This window comes from Gopherus evgoodei, chromosome 1 (assembly GCF_007399415.2).
Source record: "Gopherus evgoodei ecotype Sinaloan lineage chromosome 1, rGopEvg1_v1.p, whole genome shotgun sequence".
Taxonomy (NCBI): Eukaryota; Metazoa; Chordata; order Testudines; family Testudinidae; genus Gopherus; species Gopherus evgoodei.
Window position 1 is genome coordinate 116963547 of NC_044322.1, and position 20128 is coordinate 116983674.

The 20128-nt window shown below is 41.7% G+C and overlaps 1 protein-coding gene across 1 annotated transcript; it reads right to left on the minus strand.

Moving 5' to 3' along the window:
• Window positions 1-656: 656 nt before the first annotated feature.
• IL1R2 (interleukin 1 receptor type 2) lies at window positions 657-18624 on the minus strand. Its single transcript, XM_030551782.1, has 9 exons — window positions 18512-18624; window positions 14816-14943; window positions 14449-14707; window positions 11245-11419; window positions 8193-8367; window positions 6751-6816; window positions 5359-5494; window positions 2975-3120; window positions 657-1644 (listed from the first exon to the last, which is right to left on the minus strand). Exons 1-9 carry the CDS (start codon window positions 18571-18573, stop codon window positions 1517-1519), a joined length of 1275 nt encoding a protein of 424 aa, XP_030407642.1. The 5' UTR covers window positions 18574-18624; the 3' UTR covers window positions 657-1516.
• Window positions 18625-20128: the final 1504 nt, after the last annotated feature.

Here is a 20128-nt window from a genome sequence, read left to right on the forward strand (position 1 = left end):
ATATGTTCTTGAAATGCATGGGGTTTTGCTCTCTGGCCTATGTCAGTGTATTATAATTCCTTTATTTAGAATCAGTGCTTGTCTTGATTCTGTCCCAGCCAGTTTAGAATTCCTCTCATGTGAAATATCTGAACATATAATTTCATAGGGGGAATTATGAGGCCTGCTAATTTTGGAAACCTATATAAATCTGAAGTCTTAACTTTAGCTCTCTTCCTTTCCCATGCACATGGAGATAATAGCCATGGCATATCACGTTACTGTTCCTCTACTTTCACATATATTATTGCTTGCAAGAGAAAGAATTATCTAGACACTATGTTCATTTTAATCACCAAGATTCTACCAGTCCAAGACATAGTATATTTCTTCAATGTTTGTCTCTCTCTGTTGTGTGTCAGCAATGGAGTAGCATTAGTTTAATCTAATTGGTCCAATGGGGCTGTGATTTGTTCCTTGTGTATTTGATTTGACCCTTTGTATATTTCAATTTTAAAGTACAACACATTGAGCCTGATTCTGATCTCACTGCAGTTTTATACTTGTGTGATTTCATTGATTTTAGGGAAGTAATTGTACTGATGAATCAGGCCCACTATACGTAACAGTGGTACATAAAATAAATAGATGCTCTGAGACAAGGTTATGTTATTTTTACTGGTGGAATGTCAAATCACTTCCAGGAATCAAAGCAAGGATTAGTCAAATGATTTATGGAAAATGCATTTACAGTTCCAAGACAACGGTAATGTCCCTCCAGATTGTTTTCATAGCAAAGATAAAAACTATGTTACATTTGCCTGTGAATCTCTAGCTACCAGGCTTCTGCTGACTAAATGAAATAAAATTCTCCATTATATTTACTGTATCTATTATACAGATATAGAGCTGTTTGTTTCTTTTGGAAAGCACATGTAAGTGAATAATATCCCAAATAGAACATGATCCAACAAAACTTGAGATTTCTGTGGAATAGCACAGTAAACACAGTAAAATAATTCCTCTTGTTATGATGACTCTATTTGGCAGCGGAAAGGAGCCTTGTTCTTTTTCAGTCTGAGAAAAGATAAGGTAGGCAGTGCAAATAAGCAATACCTCTGCCCTCACTGGAACTGTACTTCTGGGAACTAGCATGCTTAAGTCACTCTTTTAATTAATATTTTCTTAATGATAAGGTTATAGTAGTTACAAGGACCAGGGGCAACTCCTTTCCTCGGCCTCCTCACATAACCAGGAGACAGACCAGAGATATGCAGACACATTCATGACACTACAAAAAGCTCTTCAATTGCAAAATAATGGCACACCATTTTTCTGTACATAGTCATTTATACAAAAAACACCATATTTACAGTTTAACCAAGTCAAACAAGTTTAGATAAGAGAAAGTATCTAATATCCACCCTCCTAGAAAATAATGTGGCTGGCCTGAGATATTTTGCCTTGTTTCATTTAAGGTATAGGCTGGATGAAAACATTTTGGTTGATGGTTGAAGACTAACACAGGTTTTCCCAGTTACAACTTGGCTATAGCATATCCTTTACCAGCTCTCCGCTTCCAGCATTTGTGCATGCATAATCCCCCCAAAATCAGGCAGGTCAGGGCTACCAGAATTGCTGCAATATGCCAGGGGAAACTGGATGCTGTAAAAATCCAGAGAAAAATATTATGTATATTTTAAAAAGACGATTACCTAAATTCAGAAAAGCCTCCCAAGAAAAGTCAGTGTCTGATCCTACAGCCCTTTCTCACAAAAATAATCCCATTAGTTTTAATGGAGTTAAGCTCATGGGTGAGAAGAATAGTGTAGAATGAAGAATGCAGGGTCAGAAACTTAAATTACTATGAACAAAACTGATTGAAGCTGAAATTATTATTAAAGTAAGTTGGACTGATTTCCAAGAGTAAATATTTTCCAATGGAAAAATTATAATGCAGTTCATTTTGGATTATACCATTTATCTTTCACATAGGAACCAAAAACTAGCAGAAAGATCAGTCTCCATTCATGTCATTTCCTTCACCTGAGTAATATCTAGGTACCTAAACAACTCAGGGAAACTGTGATCAATATAACAAAACAACCCAAAAGAGTGAACCCTAAATCACAGTAGACATGAGTGAATTGTGACTATGATGAAGGCAGTAAATGTTACTGTGCCTTTCCAGTGCCAAATGAGCAAGCTTTAGTCACTTACCAACATCATGTAAAGAAAAATCTGTATTATTTCATACTGTTTTCATAGCTGTTTCTCAGTCCACATGTCCAATGGTCTTTTACATCATAACACAGTTGCACTAAACTAAGGCCTAGTCTGTACACAAACTGGAACCAAAATAACTAAACCTGTTGGAATTCTCACCTTTTGTTATTTCAGAGCCAGTCTGTGAGAGACAAAATGGGAGGTTTAAGTTATCCTTGTTCTGCCATTTCCCGCACCTGAGGCGCTGGGTGAAATCCTGGCTCTTTGAAGTCAATGGGAGTTTGTCATTGACTTCACTGGGGCCAAAATGTCACCCATTATCTTTAAAAACTTAGGCCCCTCCAGCAACAGGATCCCTCACATGAAGCCCGTAAACATGGGCAGAATGTCACTGAAGTCACCTCCAGGCAGTTTCTATAGAAACAGCGGACAGCACCTTTCATGCTGGAAATACATCAAAGTACAGTACTGTCAAGAACAGTGAGTATGTAGGTAAATGAAGAAGCTCTTATGTGCCAAGCAATAACTCAAACACAGCCCTAGCTATTTGAACGTGGCTTAGTTGGATTTCACAGACAGTAACGAATACAGCGTGACATGCATCCAATGAAGTAGGTATTCACCCACGAAAGCTCATGCTCCAATACATCTGTTATTCTATAAGGTGCCACAGGACTCTCTGCTGCTTTTACAGATCCAGATTAACAAGGCTACCCCTCTGATACTGAATACAGCGTGCTTTCCCCCAGCATGCAGTTAAGATAAATACCTCCTTGTTTGACCTGTGTTGGTAGCACTTGGTATCCATGATTATTCTTGGCTTCACACTTAAAATCTGTATAAAAATCCATTTCTCTGACTGGATCAAAAATCAGTGGCACCTCAATGTAGTTCTCATCATTTTCTACAATTTCCCTGGAACAAAAATAATACATTTGTCACATTTTTTATACCCAAATTTTCCAGAATATAATAATTTTGGTGATTTTGATACATTCAGTTACCAGTTTCTCACACCAAAATCTATTGTATATTGATTTATTTTCAAAATCATTGTGGGATGCATTCTAAACCACACTGTTCACATTACAGTGCATTCATGACATCCATTTTGCTTAGCTTGGTTGTTTAATGGCCTAATTTTTCAGTACTCTATTTTTTTATTCATAGAGTCTTCTAGGAAAACCAAGATAGACAAGATCCAAATTGCTTATTAAACAAAATGAAAGCAGAATTTTTTTAAAGCCTTTCAGGTTTTCTTTGTGCATCATAAAAGCAGCAAAACAAACATAGGCCCAACTGTTTTTCCTCTGCAAGTCACTTTCTCATTTGACATCACAGACAGAATTTCTGAGACTAGTTCTAGATGTCATCTGGGATAGTGACCAAGGAAGGCCCAATCCTGTTCAAAGTTACTCAAGTTAGAATGCCATTTGAAACCCCTCACCTGAGTAAAGACTGCTCACATGTAAAGGGATTAGGCTTGTGCCCATATTGAAAGGTGAGTGGAGAAGACTATCAAAAAATGTCCAGCCTGCTTTATTAATGGCTTAAACGGAGAGGGAAAGGAATATCTCAAATTCAACATTTTCTTCAGAGTTCTTTTTATGATTGAATCATTATTGAACTGATGGCAAATGATTTAACAATCATAAATGTGTTGTACAATGGGGGTTTATAGCCCCCTGGTGCCTTCCCTCTGTGCAGTAGAGCTGGAGTCATTCTGTGGGGCTGGAGGCTTCTGGTATGAATTTTGACTGTCTAATGAAATTATAGGATCCATAGGACTAGAACCCAAAACTGTAGAGGCTGGGACAGCTGAGAGTCCCACATCACCATGAGGAGGCCATGCAGGACCTCATCTAAGAAGCACTGAGGAGATTAGGTGCCACCGGAAATACTGCCCAAAGGGTCCAGAGCAGAGATCAGAAATCTTTGGCCCACGGCCCACCAGAGTAAGCCCCCAGTTTGTAGTAGACCACTGGTAAGTAGACCAGTTTGTTTTCCTGCCGCATCCACAGGTTTGGCTGATCGCAGCTCCCACTGGCCACGGTTCCCTTTTCCAGGCCAATGGGGGACACGGGAAGCAGCAGCAAGCACATCCTTTGGCCTGCGCCACTTCTCACAGCCCCCATTGGCCTGGAGCAGTGAACCACGGCCAGTGGGAGCTGCAATCGGCCGAATCTGGCAGGCCTCAGGCCAAAGGTTGCCGATCCCTGATCCAGAGCAACAGCTCCCTCCAGCCTTCTGGTTGACCCATGCTCCCTATTTAACCCTGGTGCCCTGGGAAGTTGTCTAGGCAAACACACAAACTTCTGGTCTGCTATGACTCCTGGCCACACCTTGCTTTCCTGACTCCTGCTACCTGATTCCAGCTCAGTAATCACCTCTGATCTCCTGTCTCTGACTTCAATTCTTGCCTATCAATCCCAGTTCTAGCAGTTACTCTGATCCCTGCTTGCTATCAACTTGTGAACACCAGTCCAGCTGTGACTGCCAGGCCAGACTGCCTATATGCCTGTCCCTGAAAGAAATTCACCCCTGTGCAGAGGCCTATGTGCCAGTAAAATCCCACTTAAGTGTCTATTTTGAGGTCTTAAGAAGGATTTAAGAGGTGCATAGACCTTGTGCTGGCCCTTTCCACAGCAATGAACTTCACCCCCAGTTAGAATGACTCCTTTTCTTGTCATGATTATGTCAAACTTATACAATATTAACAAGATACCATAGCTGCAATTTTCTTTTAAAGCCTTGAGAAATTGTACCTCTCCCTCAGCACATTTTCTGTCACACAGCCATTGTTATAAAGGCCTGATCATTTGTGCAGGTGAATAATTTCATAGATGTGAATAGTTTCATTGGGAGACAATTGGACTGTTTATGTCATAAGATTCCTCACTTGCTTGTGTGTTTGTAAGATCAGGGCTTAAATGATAAAATTAAATAAACTCATTGATCTTATTCAGAAACAAATAGTTGTGGTGGTTTTAGTTCAGTTTAATTTGGTTGTTTTCATTTTTTTTTCCAGCTCTACCATTTTCAGCAGAACATTTCCCACTTCAGTCCCTGACATTCAATAGCATGGTATGTCCCTATAACATTTCTGAGCAGAAAACAAAGAAACAAAGAGTGTGACATTTCCTTAATACTTACAAACGCTCTCCCTCTGTAACTCTGCCCTGTTTGTAAGTTATATCAATGTAAGTGTCATTTGCTAGCCACGTCACAGACGTGTGAAAATGTTTACTCGATCCAATAAATACTTTACATGGAAGGATCAGTTTGGAGCCTGTTTAAAAAGAAATAAGAAAAAGAAAACATTCACAGATGTATTAGCACGTACTGTTTCGCATACTGAAAACTCCCACTGAAAGAGTTGGTAAACTCCCTACATACACTAAGCATGGGTTTCTCTTTTGGCCTTGTACATAGCCTTGAAAAGTAGAGAATTTTTGTCCAATTAGCTCATCCTCTGCTTCTTGGAAGCTAACCCCAATATTGAGAGACTCACTGATTATCTATTTTTTCCATACATTAGTTGGTAACATTTGCTCTAACCACATTACTCAGAAGACAAGTCCGTGTTCCAGTGACATGAAGCTTTGAGACACTGCAGTTCCTGTGTGTCAAGGGAATGATTTACAGCTCAAGAAAAACCTGACTAGCCCGCAGTGTAACATCATCCTCAGCTGGACTGTCTGCTTGAGGCAAGCCTGTTAAAACTGGACATCAAATACAAAGAGGGGCCTCCAAAAATAGTCGAACACCACTGTGCAAAAATTAGAACTTTTCCAAGAATAATTGCACAATATACCTTCACCAGGATGCACCTACTTTATATTAAAAATATAGAGCCCAATGAAACACCCAGTTTAATCATTTATACTTATGTGGAGTGAGTGCAAAATGAGAGCAAAATCCTGAAGCAGACAAGGCAAGAATTCCCATTTGCTATTAGTTTTAGGCAATAGAAGGTGCCAGGCAGTGAATAATCAGACTCAGAGAGCAAAACTTCATGTATAGTACAGAGTAAGATAGCCTATTAAAATATATGCTGGATTGGGGGAGAGGGGCGCAGTAAAGTAAAGAGTGCTTAACATTCACGTCATAAAATAATATATAAGGAAATGACACTAAGACCATACCAGTCTGTCCTGTAATTAGTGACCAGAGTGGCTGAGAAGTTACAGTTCAAACGTCATGGGCAAGGAAATCATTTCTTCCCCCAAAAAAGCCATGCGGGCCCATCAAAGCTGCCACATACCCTAGATCCTTTTTAGAGAATGCAGAGCAGGGAAAGTTACTGATGGAAAGGCTAAACTCGTCCAGCATTCTAAGGATCCTGAAATCGCTTTACTAACTATTAAAACATATTGTCATTTTTCTTTAGTAAGGTCTACTGGAAAACAATGTGTGATACTTTTAGAGAACAAATGAAAATCTCCACAGGGCAGATCCTCAGCTGGTGTAAATCAAAGTCAGTGGAGCTGAATACATCCTATATTCTCTTGCTTTTGGAAACAAGTGACTAATTATTGGCCTTACCAAGAGCAGCTAATGTAGTCTTCTGATCTGGATATACAATCACTGGACTGAATCTCTTTTCTTGTTCTGCCAGGATTGGGAGAACAATAGTCATGATGAGTGCAATAGACAATTTAATAAACTTACAAGAACCACAAATAGAAGTGTGCCATTTTTATTGCTTTTATTCCACTGTAAAGCATTTTGTGATACCTTCATCAAGCAGAACTGTGGTTTCAAAGGAAGGGACACAGGTTAGGGAACATTGTTACAGATGTGCTTAGGCTCAGGTCTTGATCCCAAAAGCAGTGGCGCACGGTGGCGAGCTTAAAGGTAGATGTGAGCAAGTGGGAAATAGCTGCAAGATTAGGCACTAGACATACAGTCCTTTCTGCTGAGCAATGTCTCAAGCTCCCAGCACATCCATTCCCAAACTCAGAAGAGCACATAGTGAAAAATGCACGAGTTGTGAGCAGAGGATGCAAGCATCTGAGGAGTCAAGAGGTCAAGAATGAGCCTCCACATCCATATGAAACCCTTAGCAGTGTGCTTCCCTTTTAAACTTTGCTCCTGCTATTAGGTAGCGGTATTCTGGCAGCCCTGAAGCACCATTTTCATTAATGCACTGTTTCTTCTGCACAACTTGTCCTGCTTTTCCCTTTTAACGCTGCGTTTATATGCACAACACACTGCATTGGCTCTGTCCACAGGCTAATTGAACACTACAATAAGATGGCACTTACTGAAGAACTGCTTCTATGCAGATTACCCAGACCATTCTGCAGTCAGGTATGAGAGATTAAATTGCAGACAGCAATCTGACAGGCTCTATTCAAGCAAGGAAGGGTTGAAGTATTTGAGCCATTTGCAGAGTCAATAAAATAAATACACAGTCATGTTTCTTGGTCTTCGCATATTCTGAACAACGTACATGTAACACTCCTGCCCTCTGTTGTTTGTGTTGTGTACTGACAGCCATCATGTGTTTGTTTCTTAGTGCAGCAGGCAAAGCAATTTGTACCATTTTACGAAAGAGAAAGTGAAATGAATGTCTGTTCCCACCATTCCCTATTAGTTAAACTAAATGTTATATTTCCTAAGCCCTCTGAAGATGTTTGCATTGATTCTTGTGACAAATTATTCAGTTTAATAACTACAGGCACTTTCAACATATGGTTCTACTGCCCAGAAATGTGCTGCTTAATCCCAGGGCTGGCTCAACTGTTAGCCAAACAAAGCGCTGAGCTGAGCAGTGCCTGGGGTTGTCTGGGAAAACTGTTTTGGACCATTATTACAAGTAAGCAGCATGCATGCTGCTCTGATATCCCAGTTTCCCTGTCAGCTAACCAGCAGCAACAATGAGAGACTTAATGTGAGTTCCCTTCTGTACATTTCACTGACAAAGAGCATTCTGGCCAAAGGTTTCGATAAGTACTGTACCATCTCAAGTGAGAAGTATTTACCCAAAGTCTGTAGCTGAATAGTTCTGGTGATGTTATACTGTGTGAGTCCATAGAGAAAAGACATTTCACAGGTGTAATAGCCAGAATCTTTTGATGACACAGAGCTGATGGAGAGAAAGTATGTGCCTTTCAAGCTTTTAAATTTTTTATTGTCTTCATCCAAAGGTACAGAATCCTAGAGAAATAACAACAACCCAACGGTTAAAATAGGCCAGAGTGTGAAAAGACCTGGATTTGACTTTCTTTGCAACCATTGGAGAGGTTACTTACTCTCTTATCTAAGATTTTATATCATATTTATGATTACAGTATCTGAGCACCTCCATTTCCCTATCTATAAAATAGCAGAATAACACTTGTGCTACTTCAAGGCTGAGCGTTGCAAGGCTGAGTCCATCAATAATTGTAAAACGCTTTGCAACCCACCAATGTGAGGCCCTGTGTAAAGTGTGATGCATTATTATTAACATATATTTTCAAATGCTGTTATCTTAAATTATGCATGTTGGCTAAAGAGAATATATAATAAGCTTCTTTCCAGAATCTCCCTACGTACGATACAAGAACATCTTAGTGATCATACATGTTCCTATGGCACCATATTGTTTTTCCCTACCAAGACTGGCAAGATGTGACATGTTGCCAAGCTGTTATCACCGATACTCTGTTGAGCTTTGCTAGCAGCAAGTGTGTTCTTTCCCACTGTAGACAGGCCTGTTTTTTCCTGACAGCCATGTTATTAATCCAGCTGTAGAGCTGAACTTTATGTTACCTAGGCAAATAAACTATAGCATGTTTCTCAGATGAAAGCTGTACAGGGAAACTTTGCTAGAATGATTTCAGCCCCAGTAAAAATGATGCCTTGTAAAACCAGCCTAATGACCTATGCTCGTTATTTGCTGTACAACTAGGTACTACAGAATTTCAAACTGTACAGGAGAGACTTCTGGACAAAATGATTATTGCTATTGATCTGTGATGTATTAAAACAAAAGCATGGTAAATAAGTAATGCATTTTACACAGTCCCAGCATGCAACCAGCAAGCCACAGGAACTTCTCACATAAAAGAAGACAGAGAGAAGGTGAGGCAGTGCCTGGGTTAGGCAAACTCTAAAACAGCTCAGCTTCTAGTTCATGTTTCATGTTCCTAAAAGTTCAACATTCAGGGCTTCAGTCAGTCACCTGCAGGTGTCAAGCAGGGATGTTCCCTCCCTTCCCCTCTCCCCCCATGTATTCTGGGATTTTTTTTTCTGTCTCCTTCCTCTGAAGCCTGAGACGGGGCCACAGCAAGAGCTGGGACACTGGACAGGGTGGGTTGATGCTCTGAGGTACCTCTCTCTCAGGTACCTGGCTGACTGGTTCGTGCTCACATGCTCAGCATCAGGGCCGGCTTTAGGAAGTGCGGGGCCCAATTCGAACACTTTCAGCGGGGCCCTGGCAGGGATGACTTAAAAGAAAAAAGTAAAAAAAAGCCTTCCATTTCTTCCATGTATTATTTACTTTCCATAACTATATAAATAATACAATTGTATATTATGTACATTGCATCATATATGCTGTTGATTGGTTATTAATGACTGCCGTTTCACATGTGTGGGTCCCCGCCACTCCCTGGGGGCGTGCACATGTGTGGGTCCCGGCTGCTTCCTGTCCCCCTCATTGAAGCAGGTGTGCAGGTTACTGGCCTGGGAACTGCAGGGCAGCAGCGGACATGGGGCTGGTTCGAGGCAGGGCAGGGGCTGACTCAAGGTAGGGTCTGGCTGCAGGCAGTGCAAGGGGTGCGGGGCTGGCTGGAGATAGGGAAGTGTGGGGTGGGCTGGCTTTAGGCAGGGCCACAGGGGAGTGCAGCAGGGGTTGGCAGGGCTGAAGACAGGAGTATGGGACTGGCTGGCCTCAGGTACGGGGGTGCAGCAGGGGTTAGCTGGAGACAAGGCAGGGCGGGCAGTGCAGGGCTGGTGCGGGCAGGGATGTGTGGCAGGGGTTGGCTGGCAACAGGGCAGGGGGGTTGGTAGGGGCTGGCTGTGGGCAGGGGGTGCAGAGCTGGCTGCAGGCAGTGGGGGGCAGGACTGGTGCGGGCAGGGCAGGGCAGGGGGTGCAGCAGAGGCAGCTGGAGCCCCAGCCCTTTAAATAGCCCCCAACCCCCCAGCTATCCCAGGGCTCTGGGGGCTATTTAAAGGGCCCGGGGCTCCCCTGCTTCTACTCCGCCTGGACCTTTTAAATAGCTGCGGGAGCTCTGGGGAATGCATGGGGGCGGCGGTACTCCGGCGGCTATTTAAAGGACCGGGGTGGCAGAGGCAGCTGGAGCCCTGGCCCTTTAAATAGCTCCCAGAGCCCTGGGGTAGCAGGGGCTTGTCGCGCTCTGGTCAGAGCACTGACCGGGGCCGCGGGGCTTGTTGCGCTCCGGCCGAAGCTCCAGCCAGGACAGCAGGGCCGCGGGGCTTGCGGTGCTCTGGTCAGAGCTCCAGCTGAGAGAGCGGGGCTGTGGGGCAGCCACACTCCCGCTGGCGCTTTGGTCAGGGGAGAGGGGCCATGGAAGACCCTGGAGCAGACCGCAGCCGGGGTAAGTAAAAAACATTTAAAAGGCACCTAAACCACGGGGCCCTCTTAGGCGCAGGGCCCTATTCCCAGGAATCAGGCAAATCGGCCTAAAGCCAGCCCTGCTCAGCATCTACCTGATCGCCCCATCCTGAACGAGAAAGACATTTTCCCACAGGTCAGATTTGTAGGGACCTTGAGTTTTTTACCTTCCTCAGCAGCACAAGGCCTGGGTCACTTGCCAGGACTATCTAGCTCTCTTGTTCAGTTCTCTGCCACTGCAGGGATCTTAGGCATTGGTGGCACCTTGTTCCCACCTATTCTCTGCCTGTGGCACACTATCGTCTAGTTTGTGGACAGTAACACTTTAGTCTAATTTCAGTTTTTGGGTTTATTGTGCAGGTGCTGAGTGATGGTGGTGGCCTGTGACACACAGGCCAGACTAGATGATCAGGTGGTCCCTTCTGGCATCAAACTTTATGACTCTGACTCTTTAGAAGAGGAGAAAGTTCTACCTTGTACCATTTTAGCTCCAAGTCTGTTTCCTTTTGTATGAAATCCTCCAGATCAGGGCAAACAAGTTTTCCAGAAGTGAACGTGAAGAGAATTTGATGATAGGAAATCTCATGAACAGCAATTTTCTCAATAACTGTTAGGTGAATGGAGACATCAGCACAGTAAGAGGAATTCCTGCAAGCATATGAAGGACAGATGTTAACAGGTGTGCACCACACAGAAGGGGCGGGGGAATGGCATGCATTTAATGCTTCTGCAAGGTGCTTGATCGACAGCCCTAGACACCAAAGTCCTCTGCTTACCAACAGAACCAACCCAGCATGGGCAGTACAAGCTTCCTCATACTGTCCTGCTGCCATGACTCAATTCTGAGGTGAGAGAGGCCACTCTAGTTGCCATGTGCCTTCAATTTATAGCCTCTATTCTAATGTTATAAATAATCCTGTCAAAATACAGAGAAGAGTCTCATTTCTCTTCATAATGACCAGAAGTCATTCAACCAGAACTCCAAGGTCAGATTTCATCTGTTACTCCTTTCCATTGGGGCCAGACAGCTTGTATTAAATTTTGGTAGCACTGTGACTGCAGGGATAGTTTGAACATGTTATGTCTTTCTTGCCATCAACACATTCAGATTACATCTGGGAATACTTCAGTCAGCACAAAGGCAACATTGTCAGTGCTTAAAGTAGGGGACTGGTAGTCAGGACTGGTAGGTTCTAATCTCTACTCGGTGACCTTGGACGGGTCAGTTAACCTCTTTGTACCTTGCTTTCTCTCTGTAGCTGGTTTCTGGTAAGTTAAGTCTGAGTCAATAGTAAGTCACGAGCAGGGATTCCGGGAAGTTACCAGTGTTGTTTTTGGAAGAATGAAAGCTTTTTGGTGGTGGCTTGTTTATTTTAAAATTCAAGCTTTTCCTTTGGAACACTGTGTTTGTTGCATTCACTGAGGCAATCTCTCCCTGCTAGCCCTGCTTTGCAGGGAAAAAAGAAAGAATGTATCCTGCTGAACAGCAGCAGCTCTGATGCGAATGGGTGCAAAAGCACACAGTTCACGTCAATAAGATCTTAATTGTACCATGCAGGTGTTGGTGCCTATCAGGAGCAATCTAAGAAACAAATATGAAATCTGAGTCAGAGCACTTATTAAAAATATGGTGGCTGCTGTTTTATTACTGACAGGCATTTATAGAGTGACAGGTACTTTAGTAATTTATAAAACCTAGACAAAAAGACACCTTCTCTGCTTTGAAGTGTTTACGGTATTTAGTATCTCCTTCCAATTTGACCCAATGGGGCTTTTGTTTATGTAAGTTTCAGAGCAGGACTTTCCAGACAGACTATATCTACTGACACATTATAGACTAACAGATGTATTGGAGCATGAGCTTTCGTGGGTGAATACCCACTTCGTCGGATGCATGTGGGCATTCACCCATGAAAGCTTATGCTTCAATACATCTGTTAGTCTATAAGGTGCCACAGGACTCTTTGCCGCTTTTACAGATCCAGACTAACACGGCTACCTCTCTGATATATATCTACTGGATAGATAGATAGATAGGGATTCTCTCTGTCCATAATTTTAGATCCCAGTCTTACGTCAGTTGTAACAATTGCATAGTGGTGGTTTGCTTCCAACCCAAGACTGAACAAAAGAGCTATTTGCCCATTGTTGCTTTAAGCAGAATTACTTTATCATAAAATACCTGTCAAGTATTGTTCTGTAAGTTCACAACCCCAGCAAGTTTACCTGTGAGACCCTAATCTTGCAAAACACTTCAATGAATTTGCTTTAACTTTATGCACAGTGATTAGTGCCATTGATATAAAAAGTCTGCATACGCTTGCAAGACTGAGACATATTCTTTTGCAATGTTCAGGCTCTCACATTCACCCACTGCTGTCTGTTGCTGCATACATAACTGCTAACATTGTTATAATATCATTATAGTGTTGCACATATAGCTCTAATCCATAATAATTGCTAATCAGTTTGAAATTGCCAGTCAGTAGCAAAATAATTGCTAATCAGGCGGAGGTGGAGATCTGTAATAGTTTGCAAATATTCTCATTTCACAGTGTACTGAAAAATATGGTAAATTCCTTAATGATGGTTTGCAAGAGGAAAATTATGTTTGCTTGTTTGTGCTTTACCGCTCCTTTATAAAGACAGCTTCAAATATTTACATTTTTAAACTCTGTTTGTTTCTTACGTTATAAATTTCAGATGCTAGCTTTGTAGTGGAGGGCTGAATGGAGGATAGGAGAACTGGATCAGGATGGTGGCAGGTATAGCTTTTAAGAGTCAGAAAGAATCAATGTTCAACCTATTGTGATGTCTCTGCTGATGGATTCTTTGCTCCAGTCATTCAAGAAACACCACCAGATTCTGGATCCTTCCTTGAATGTGAAAGTTTCTTTTAAATTTGTAAATCTTCCAAGTGTGACTGTGGCAAGAGGCTAGAGTCACAAAGGGATTTCAGCATTGGGACATTCAGTGTCACCACCCCTAACCTAGAAATCACTGCAATTCAAAAGCCTGAGTTCAGCTCTCAAGCTTCCTGTACAATGAATGCAAGGAGTTAGGTGCCCAAGAACAGGATTCACCAGCACGCTAGGCAACTCTCTACCTAAAGTAGTCAATGGAGATGCCCAGAGAGGTGTGCATCCTAATCCCCACCCCTCTCAGGGAGTTCAGTGCCGGAATGTGGCCTGGAGGGAGGCACCTATCTCTGCTTGGGATTCTGATGTGTGATCCATTTCCTGGAGGTAGGGTGCCTCTTGCAAGAAGAGCGAGGGTGGGGGAGATGCAGTTAGCTGCCCAAGTCCCTTTGTGCCTTGATCTTCCCTGAAGGTTGGAAAAGTCACAGCTCAAGTTTCAGCCTAGTTTGATGTAATTATTTTACTCTAGCTGTCCAGTCCTATAAAGGGTCTTCCTGCAAAATCAAGGAGATCAAGACTTAATATTTTTAATGTAAAACAGAGCAGAAAAAATAGGGGAAATAATTCTGAATACCTTTCTATGGTATAATCAAAATTACAAATATATATTTACTTCATAAACTTTACTACAGAGATCCAAAGCCCACTGAAGATAGTGGGAGTCTTTCATGAACTTCACAGGGCCTTGGATCAAGCCAATAACATCTTTTAGGCACAGTCAAGTAGTTTAATGGACTGGATTTTTATTTAAATGCCTACCTTCGAGTGCAGATATATTGTCCGGAGTCCTCTAACAATGCTGGTAAAAACCAAAGAGCATCACCTTGTGCCCAAATTCTTCGTTCCTCATCTCCTCCTTGGTTCATCGTTTTTGAATCATTTTTAGACCATGTCAGATTACATGGATGGTTGGGAAAGTCCAAGTGTTTGTATTCGGAGGAAGGGCATTTCAGGATCACAGGTTCTCCTTTCAGTGCAAAGTAGTGTTTGAAATACGTGGTGTGATCCTGGCAGTTTTCTACATAAACCGGTGAAATTGTTTCATTAGTGTCTCACTTAAAAAAAAAAATACAAGAAGGAAAACAAATGCTCTAGCTCAAATCTTTGATATGAGCTTTGCCATTACCTGTGCTTTCCACACGCTGGATTCTGAAGGCAGAGGCATCCACTATGTATGTACAAATAAACAGGAGCCCAGCCATCTTCTTCCAGGGGAAACAGGAAAGAGAAAAATGAGGAACAGCATCTTGAAACCTGCAGGCAAGAAGATCGCATGTATAACAATACACAAGATAATATAAGTGCTCTGCATCACCTCACATCGTACAATATATTTTAACAGCTAACTACTCTTGCTCTGTCACTCTTTGCTCCCTTGTAGCGCCCAGCCTACATAAAATCTATTCCAATATAGTTTTTGGGATAGCAGTTATTGGACTATGTGGACTAATGAGAACAATAACTCAGCAGCTTTTCTTTGTATTCAGTTTCTTTTGGAATCTGGACCAGTAGCAGGGTACACTTCAGTTGGGGTTGAATCCTAACCTCCAGGATGGATTCAGACTGGTTCTCAAATATCTCCGGTTATATCAATTGATGACCAGATATAAAGGTCTCATCTCAGTTACACAGAAACTATCCTGAAGAGCATCTGAAACTGCAGAAGCCTCAAAATAAGATTGTTTTAAGCAATGGGCTACAGGAGACTAAAGTGACATATACTGCAAATACTGGCAGGAACTGATGCTTCGTGAGCTTCTGTCATCCCTACAAGGGAGTGATGCTGATGCATGGCTTCCTAGCTAATGCTCTGCTACAGGCTGGAGACTGACTGGTTAAGCAGCAGTTCTGCGGAAGAGGACCTGGAGATTACAGTGCATGAGAAGCTGGATATGAATCAACAGTGTGCACTTGTTACCAAGACGGCTAACGGCATATGGGGCTGCATTAGTAGGAGCATTGCCAGTAGACCAAGGGAAGTGATTATTCCCCTCTATTCGGCACTGGTGAGGCCACATATTGAGTATTGTGTCCAGTTTTGGGGCCCCCACTACAGAAAGGAAGTGGACAAATTGGAGAGAGTCCAGTGGAGGGCAAGGAAAATGATTAGAGGGCTGGTGCACATAACTTGTGAGGAGAGGCTGAGGGAACTGGGGTTGTTTTGTCTGCAAAAAAGAAAAGTGAGGGGGGATTTGATAGCAGCCTTCAACTACCTGCAGGGGGGCTTCCAAAGAGGCTAAAACTAGGCTGTTTTCAGTGGTGGCAGATGACAGAACAAGGAGCAGTGATCTCAAGTTGCAGTGGAGGAGGTCTAGATTGGATATTAGGAAAAACTGTTTCACTAGGAGGATGGTGAAGCACTGGAATTGGTTACCTAGGGAGGTGGTGAAATCTCCATCCTTAGAAGTTTTTAAGGCTTGGCTTGACAAAGTCATGGCTGGGATGATTTAGTTGGGGTTGATCCTGCTTTGAGAAGGAGTTGGACTAGATGACTTCCTGAGGTCTCTTTCAACCCTGATATTCTGTGATTCTGTAATTAACACTGATGGGAGAGTTGACAGGACCATGTCCCATGTTGTGCAGGTGGATGATGGCTGTATAAACCTTGTATAATTCCCATCACTGTAAACTCTCATAAGAGACCGTTAGCAGAAAGAAAGACAAAATAAAAATCCTGCTTAAAAGTAATACTGCCGCAGAGAGGACAGGGTAAATACTAAAAACCTAACCGCTTTGCATAAATTGAGATTATTGGGATGCCAGTGGAGAGAGACATTCAAAGTCTTTTGAATGGGAAAACATCTCCTGTTAATTTGTTAGGTCTAACTGTTTGGGAGGATCCTCTCTGCATAGAAAAGTGCTAGCAGCTCTCAACACACTGTAGAGATAAAAATAGCAAGTCTATACTGCAATAGAAGATCTGCACCACGGCTGCTGCAAGGCATGCAACTCTGTATGATTTGCACACCTAATTTGCACGAGTGCACACAACACATGAATTAGCAAGGATATTACTGGCACCAGACAGAGGGCAGGAGTGAGTAATGCTCAAAAAAATACATTTAGAAAAAGTTTAGTGTTAGCCAAACAGGCAAGGAAGAAAAGTCTCTTAGGGGAAAGTGAAGTATGAATAACAGGTTTCAGAGAGGTAGCCGTGTTAGTCTGTATCAGCAAAAAGAACAAGGAGTCCTTGTGGCACCTTAGAGACTAACAAATTTATTTGGGCAAAGGTCTGCATGCTTACACTTTTGGTATATCTGGGACCTGGCTAGCTTTGATCCAGTCCACCTTTAGTAAACAGAAACCTCTAATCTGCACTGGTTCAACTAAAAAAAAGAATTGTTACACCCTAGGCTTGTGGGCAAGACCCATTAGACAGACACCTGGGAATAAATTCTCAGTAGTAACTCAGAGCCCTCCATATTTAGTGTCCCATCTCTGGCTGTTGGAGAGATTTGCTAACAGCAGTCACAGCTGGGCAATATGCCATTGCTGGCAATCTCATCATACCATCCCTTCCATAAACTCATCAAGCTCAATCTTAAAACAAGTTAGTTTTTTTGCCCTCACGACTTCCTTCCTCTGACTTGTGGCATGATAGAGTCTGGCTGAAATATCACATCAATACATTAGTTTTGTCGTTCTTTCCATTTCATAAGACCCATACAACCTGCCACAGAATTCTGCAGTTCCTACAGCTTTGGTGGAACAACCTCTCATAACAGCAAACATGAAAATGATGAGTTAACATTTTTAGGGGGCTTCATCCTAGTCTTCATTTGGGATATAAAACTTGGCCGCCAAATCACATGCACATCCAAGTTGTTGGGTGTTCAATTTGTGTGCCAATGGGTTTTCAGCATGAAAATTATCATTGATGTATATAAATAATGGTGAGCACAACCCACATACAAAGTTCCACTTCCACAAATAGAAGCTGAGCCAGAGACAGAAGGAGGGATTTAAAATAGAATGTATATGCTCCACTGCCAATCATTCATTAGCCACCGTACATGCTGATTTAGCAAAGGAAAGGTGTAGTCTCTCTGTGCATATATGCTAATGCTACAGGACTGTTTCTTCTCTCACACCATTTTAAACTGGTATAACTCCACTGATTTCAGTAGAGCTCTTTTTGATTAACACTGTACACACACAATATAGAATAGACACATAATATACATATAGTATACAATTCACAGCCATTCTGTGTTTAACTAGAAATGTGCTACACACACACACACATATGCTATATACACAGATACACTTACACACATATACACTTAACAGTGTTCCTGCCCTGGATACCAAGGAGAATCACCTTGAATTCTCTCCAAAAGAAAGAAAAAAGACACACTTTTCCGGGTACACACATCATATTCATACACAGACATAAATAGGCTTCTTCTACTTATGTTACCAATCTGTTTATTCAGCTTTTCTCCTTTCTACTAGCTCAGTTTAGCTAACAACTACTGGTTTGACTATAACCATGCATTCTGAAGGTAGGGCTATTTGCCTTCTTCACAGGGTTGACAAAAACAAAATTCAATGAAGAAATACTGTATTATTGCAAACATCTCTTAACATCTCCCCTGGTTTTTTGGAAGGGGCCAGGGAGATGTTGAATTAACAGTTCCTAAGATACACCTGACATCCTACAGCAAAGTTCTCTCTCTTGCCTTTTGATTATTTGCATGATGAAAATATTTTGCTGCTTTGTTCACCTATTTACGATCCCTCTATTTTGCTGTCCAGCAGTCTCCACAAACCAGTAGACAACTTGTTTTTTCCAGATGACATTTCCCTCCCATTTACTTACCTCTGATTCTGCATTCTTTTGCCCAGTGGCTTCTCCTGCGGAGCTATAGGCAAGGCTTTCATATAGCATTGGAAGGTCCTAGTAGATGGCTTTATATGCAACTCAATGCACAACGGAAATGCTTTCACATTGAGCAATCAGCTATGTGTCAGAACCAAAAACTTTTTTGGATGCACCTTTCTCATTCCAAAGAGTGAGAATGAGAGAGAAAAGGGTGCATGGGAAGAGGGGGGAGATTTCCCAACAGGGGAAATGACTGCTGCTAAATATGTTACTACGTTTCCCTTTTTGTGACGAACAGTAATTTACTTATGTCCTGTTGATGGTGAGTTCAGCTGACAGTTTTACTTCCTAATTCACCACAAAAATACATAATGTATTTAACAACCGAAGAGTTGATGATCTTTGCTTCTTTGTCTTCCGTAAGTTTTGTTATGGAACCTTCATGGACATTACTCCAAGCTCTGAGTTTTTCTGCTATTTGTGCTGCTTGAAATTTGTGAATCAAAAATGGGTAATTTTTTTCTTTGCCTACTTATTCCACAACATTGACAGTGGATTTTGTTTGTCACACTTTATGCCAAAGTTCTAGCTCTAAATGGTATATAAAGGGTTAACAAATGATGAATGGGTTCATAAGTATGTTCAAGACTTGTAATACGCATATCAGCAGAAGATGTTTAGAGGGTTATAAGCTATGTTAATATTGTTCTAGGCCCTCCGAACAGGTCAGGTCAGGTCAATAAGATTCTGTTCCAAAACTCGGGTGCCTAGGATGCCACAAGACAAATAATAATTAAAAATCATATCACAATTAACTATTTAAGACAACAATCATTTATTAACCCTTTATAAATCAGTTATAAATTGAACCTTAATATAAACTGTGACCATTTTGTTTATCTGTTCTCAGTGTATTGTATATTTCCATATGCAGGCTCTTAAAGTATTGTTTAAGAACTAGCCATTTGACTGATATTCTGGTCAACCTGCTACTTTGTAAACGGAGCAGGGAAAACATCCTTGGTGAAATCTTTCCTCCACTGGCTGGCTTTAACCACTGGGGGAAACTGCTTCTGTGGATAGAGAGAGGACTTAAGTCTGCAGGCCTCACAACTAGACACCTCTCACCAGCATTAATTCAACTTACAATAAAAACAAATGACCAAGAAAACTCCACACAATTATAAAGGGCACACTACAAAATGTAGGTTGTCTGGATTTATTATTTATTAAGCATGAACATGGCAAAGGAGCCAATTAAGGCTTCCTGATCCATTCTAGGGAACATATCCATTGGCTTTATGGCCCCTTTGCACCACTGTTTAAAGCAGAAAATCTGACCTCATAAATCACAGAATTATGAAAGGAGGAAAAAAAATTAGATCATAGTCCACCTTTGCCACTGCAGCACATAGGTCCTCTATTTAAGTGTTATTAAAAATTATATAATTTTAATATAGGTCAAAGTTTGGGTTTATATTATATGACCAAAAATGATATATTATCTAGGCATAATATTACACACACACACACACACACACACACACAGGACATGAAAAAATGGGTGTTGCCATATCAACTCTAACAAGACTAATCAATTAAGGTGGGCTGTTA

Bases quoted from the DNA above. Each gene is read 5' to 3' on its own strand.
- IL1R2 (XM_030551782.1), bottom strand. From the start codon at position 18,573: ATGAAAGCCTTGCCTATAGCTCCGCAGGAGAAGCCACTGGGCAAAAGA. The intron at 11,420-14,448 runs GTAGGCATTTAA...ATATGCTTGCAG, and splicing joins CAATATATCTGCACTCGAAG to GAATTCCTCTTACTGTGCTG. The intron at 3,121-5,358 runs GTAAGTATTAAG...TTTTTGTTCCAG, and splicing joins GTTACAGAGGGAGAGCGTTT to GGAAATTGTAGAAAATGATG.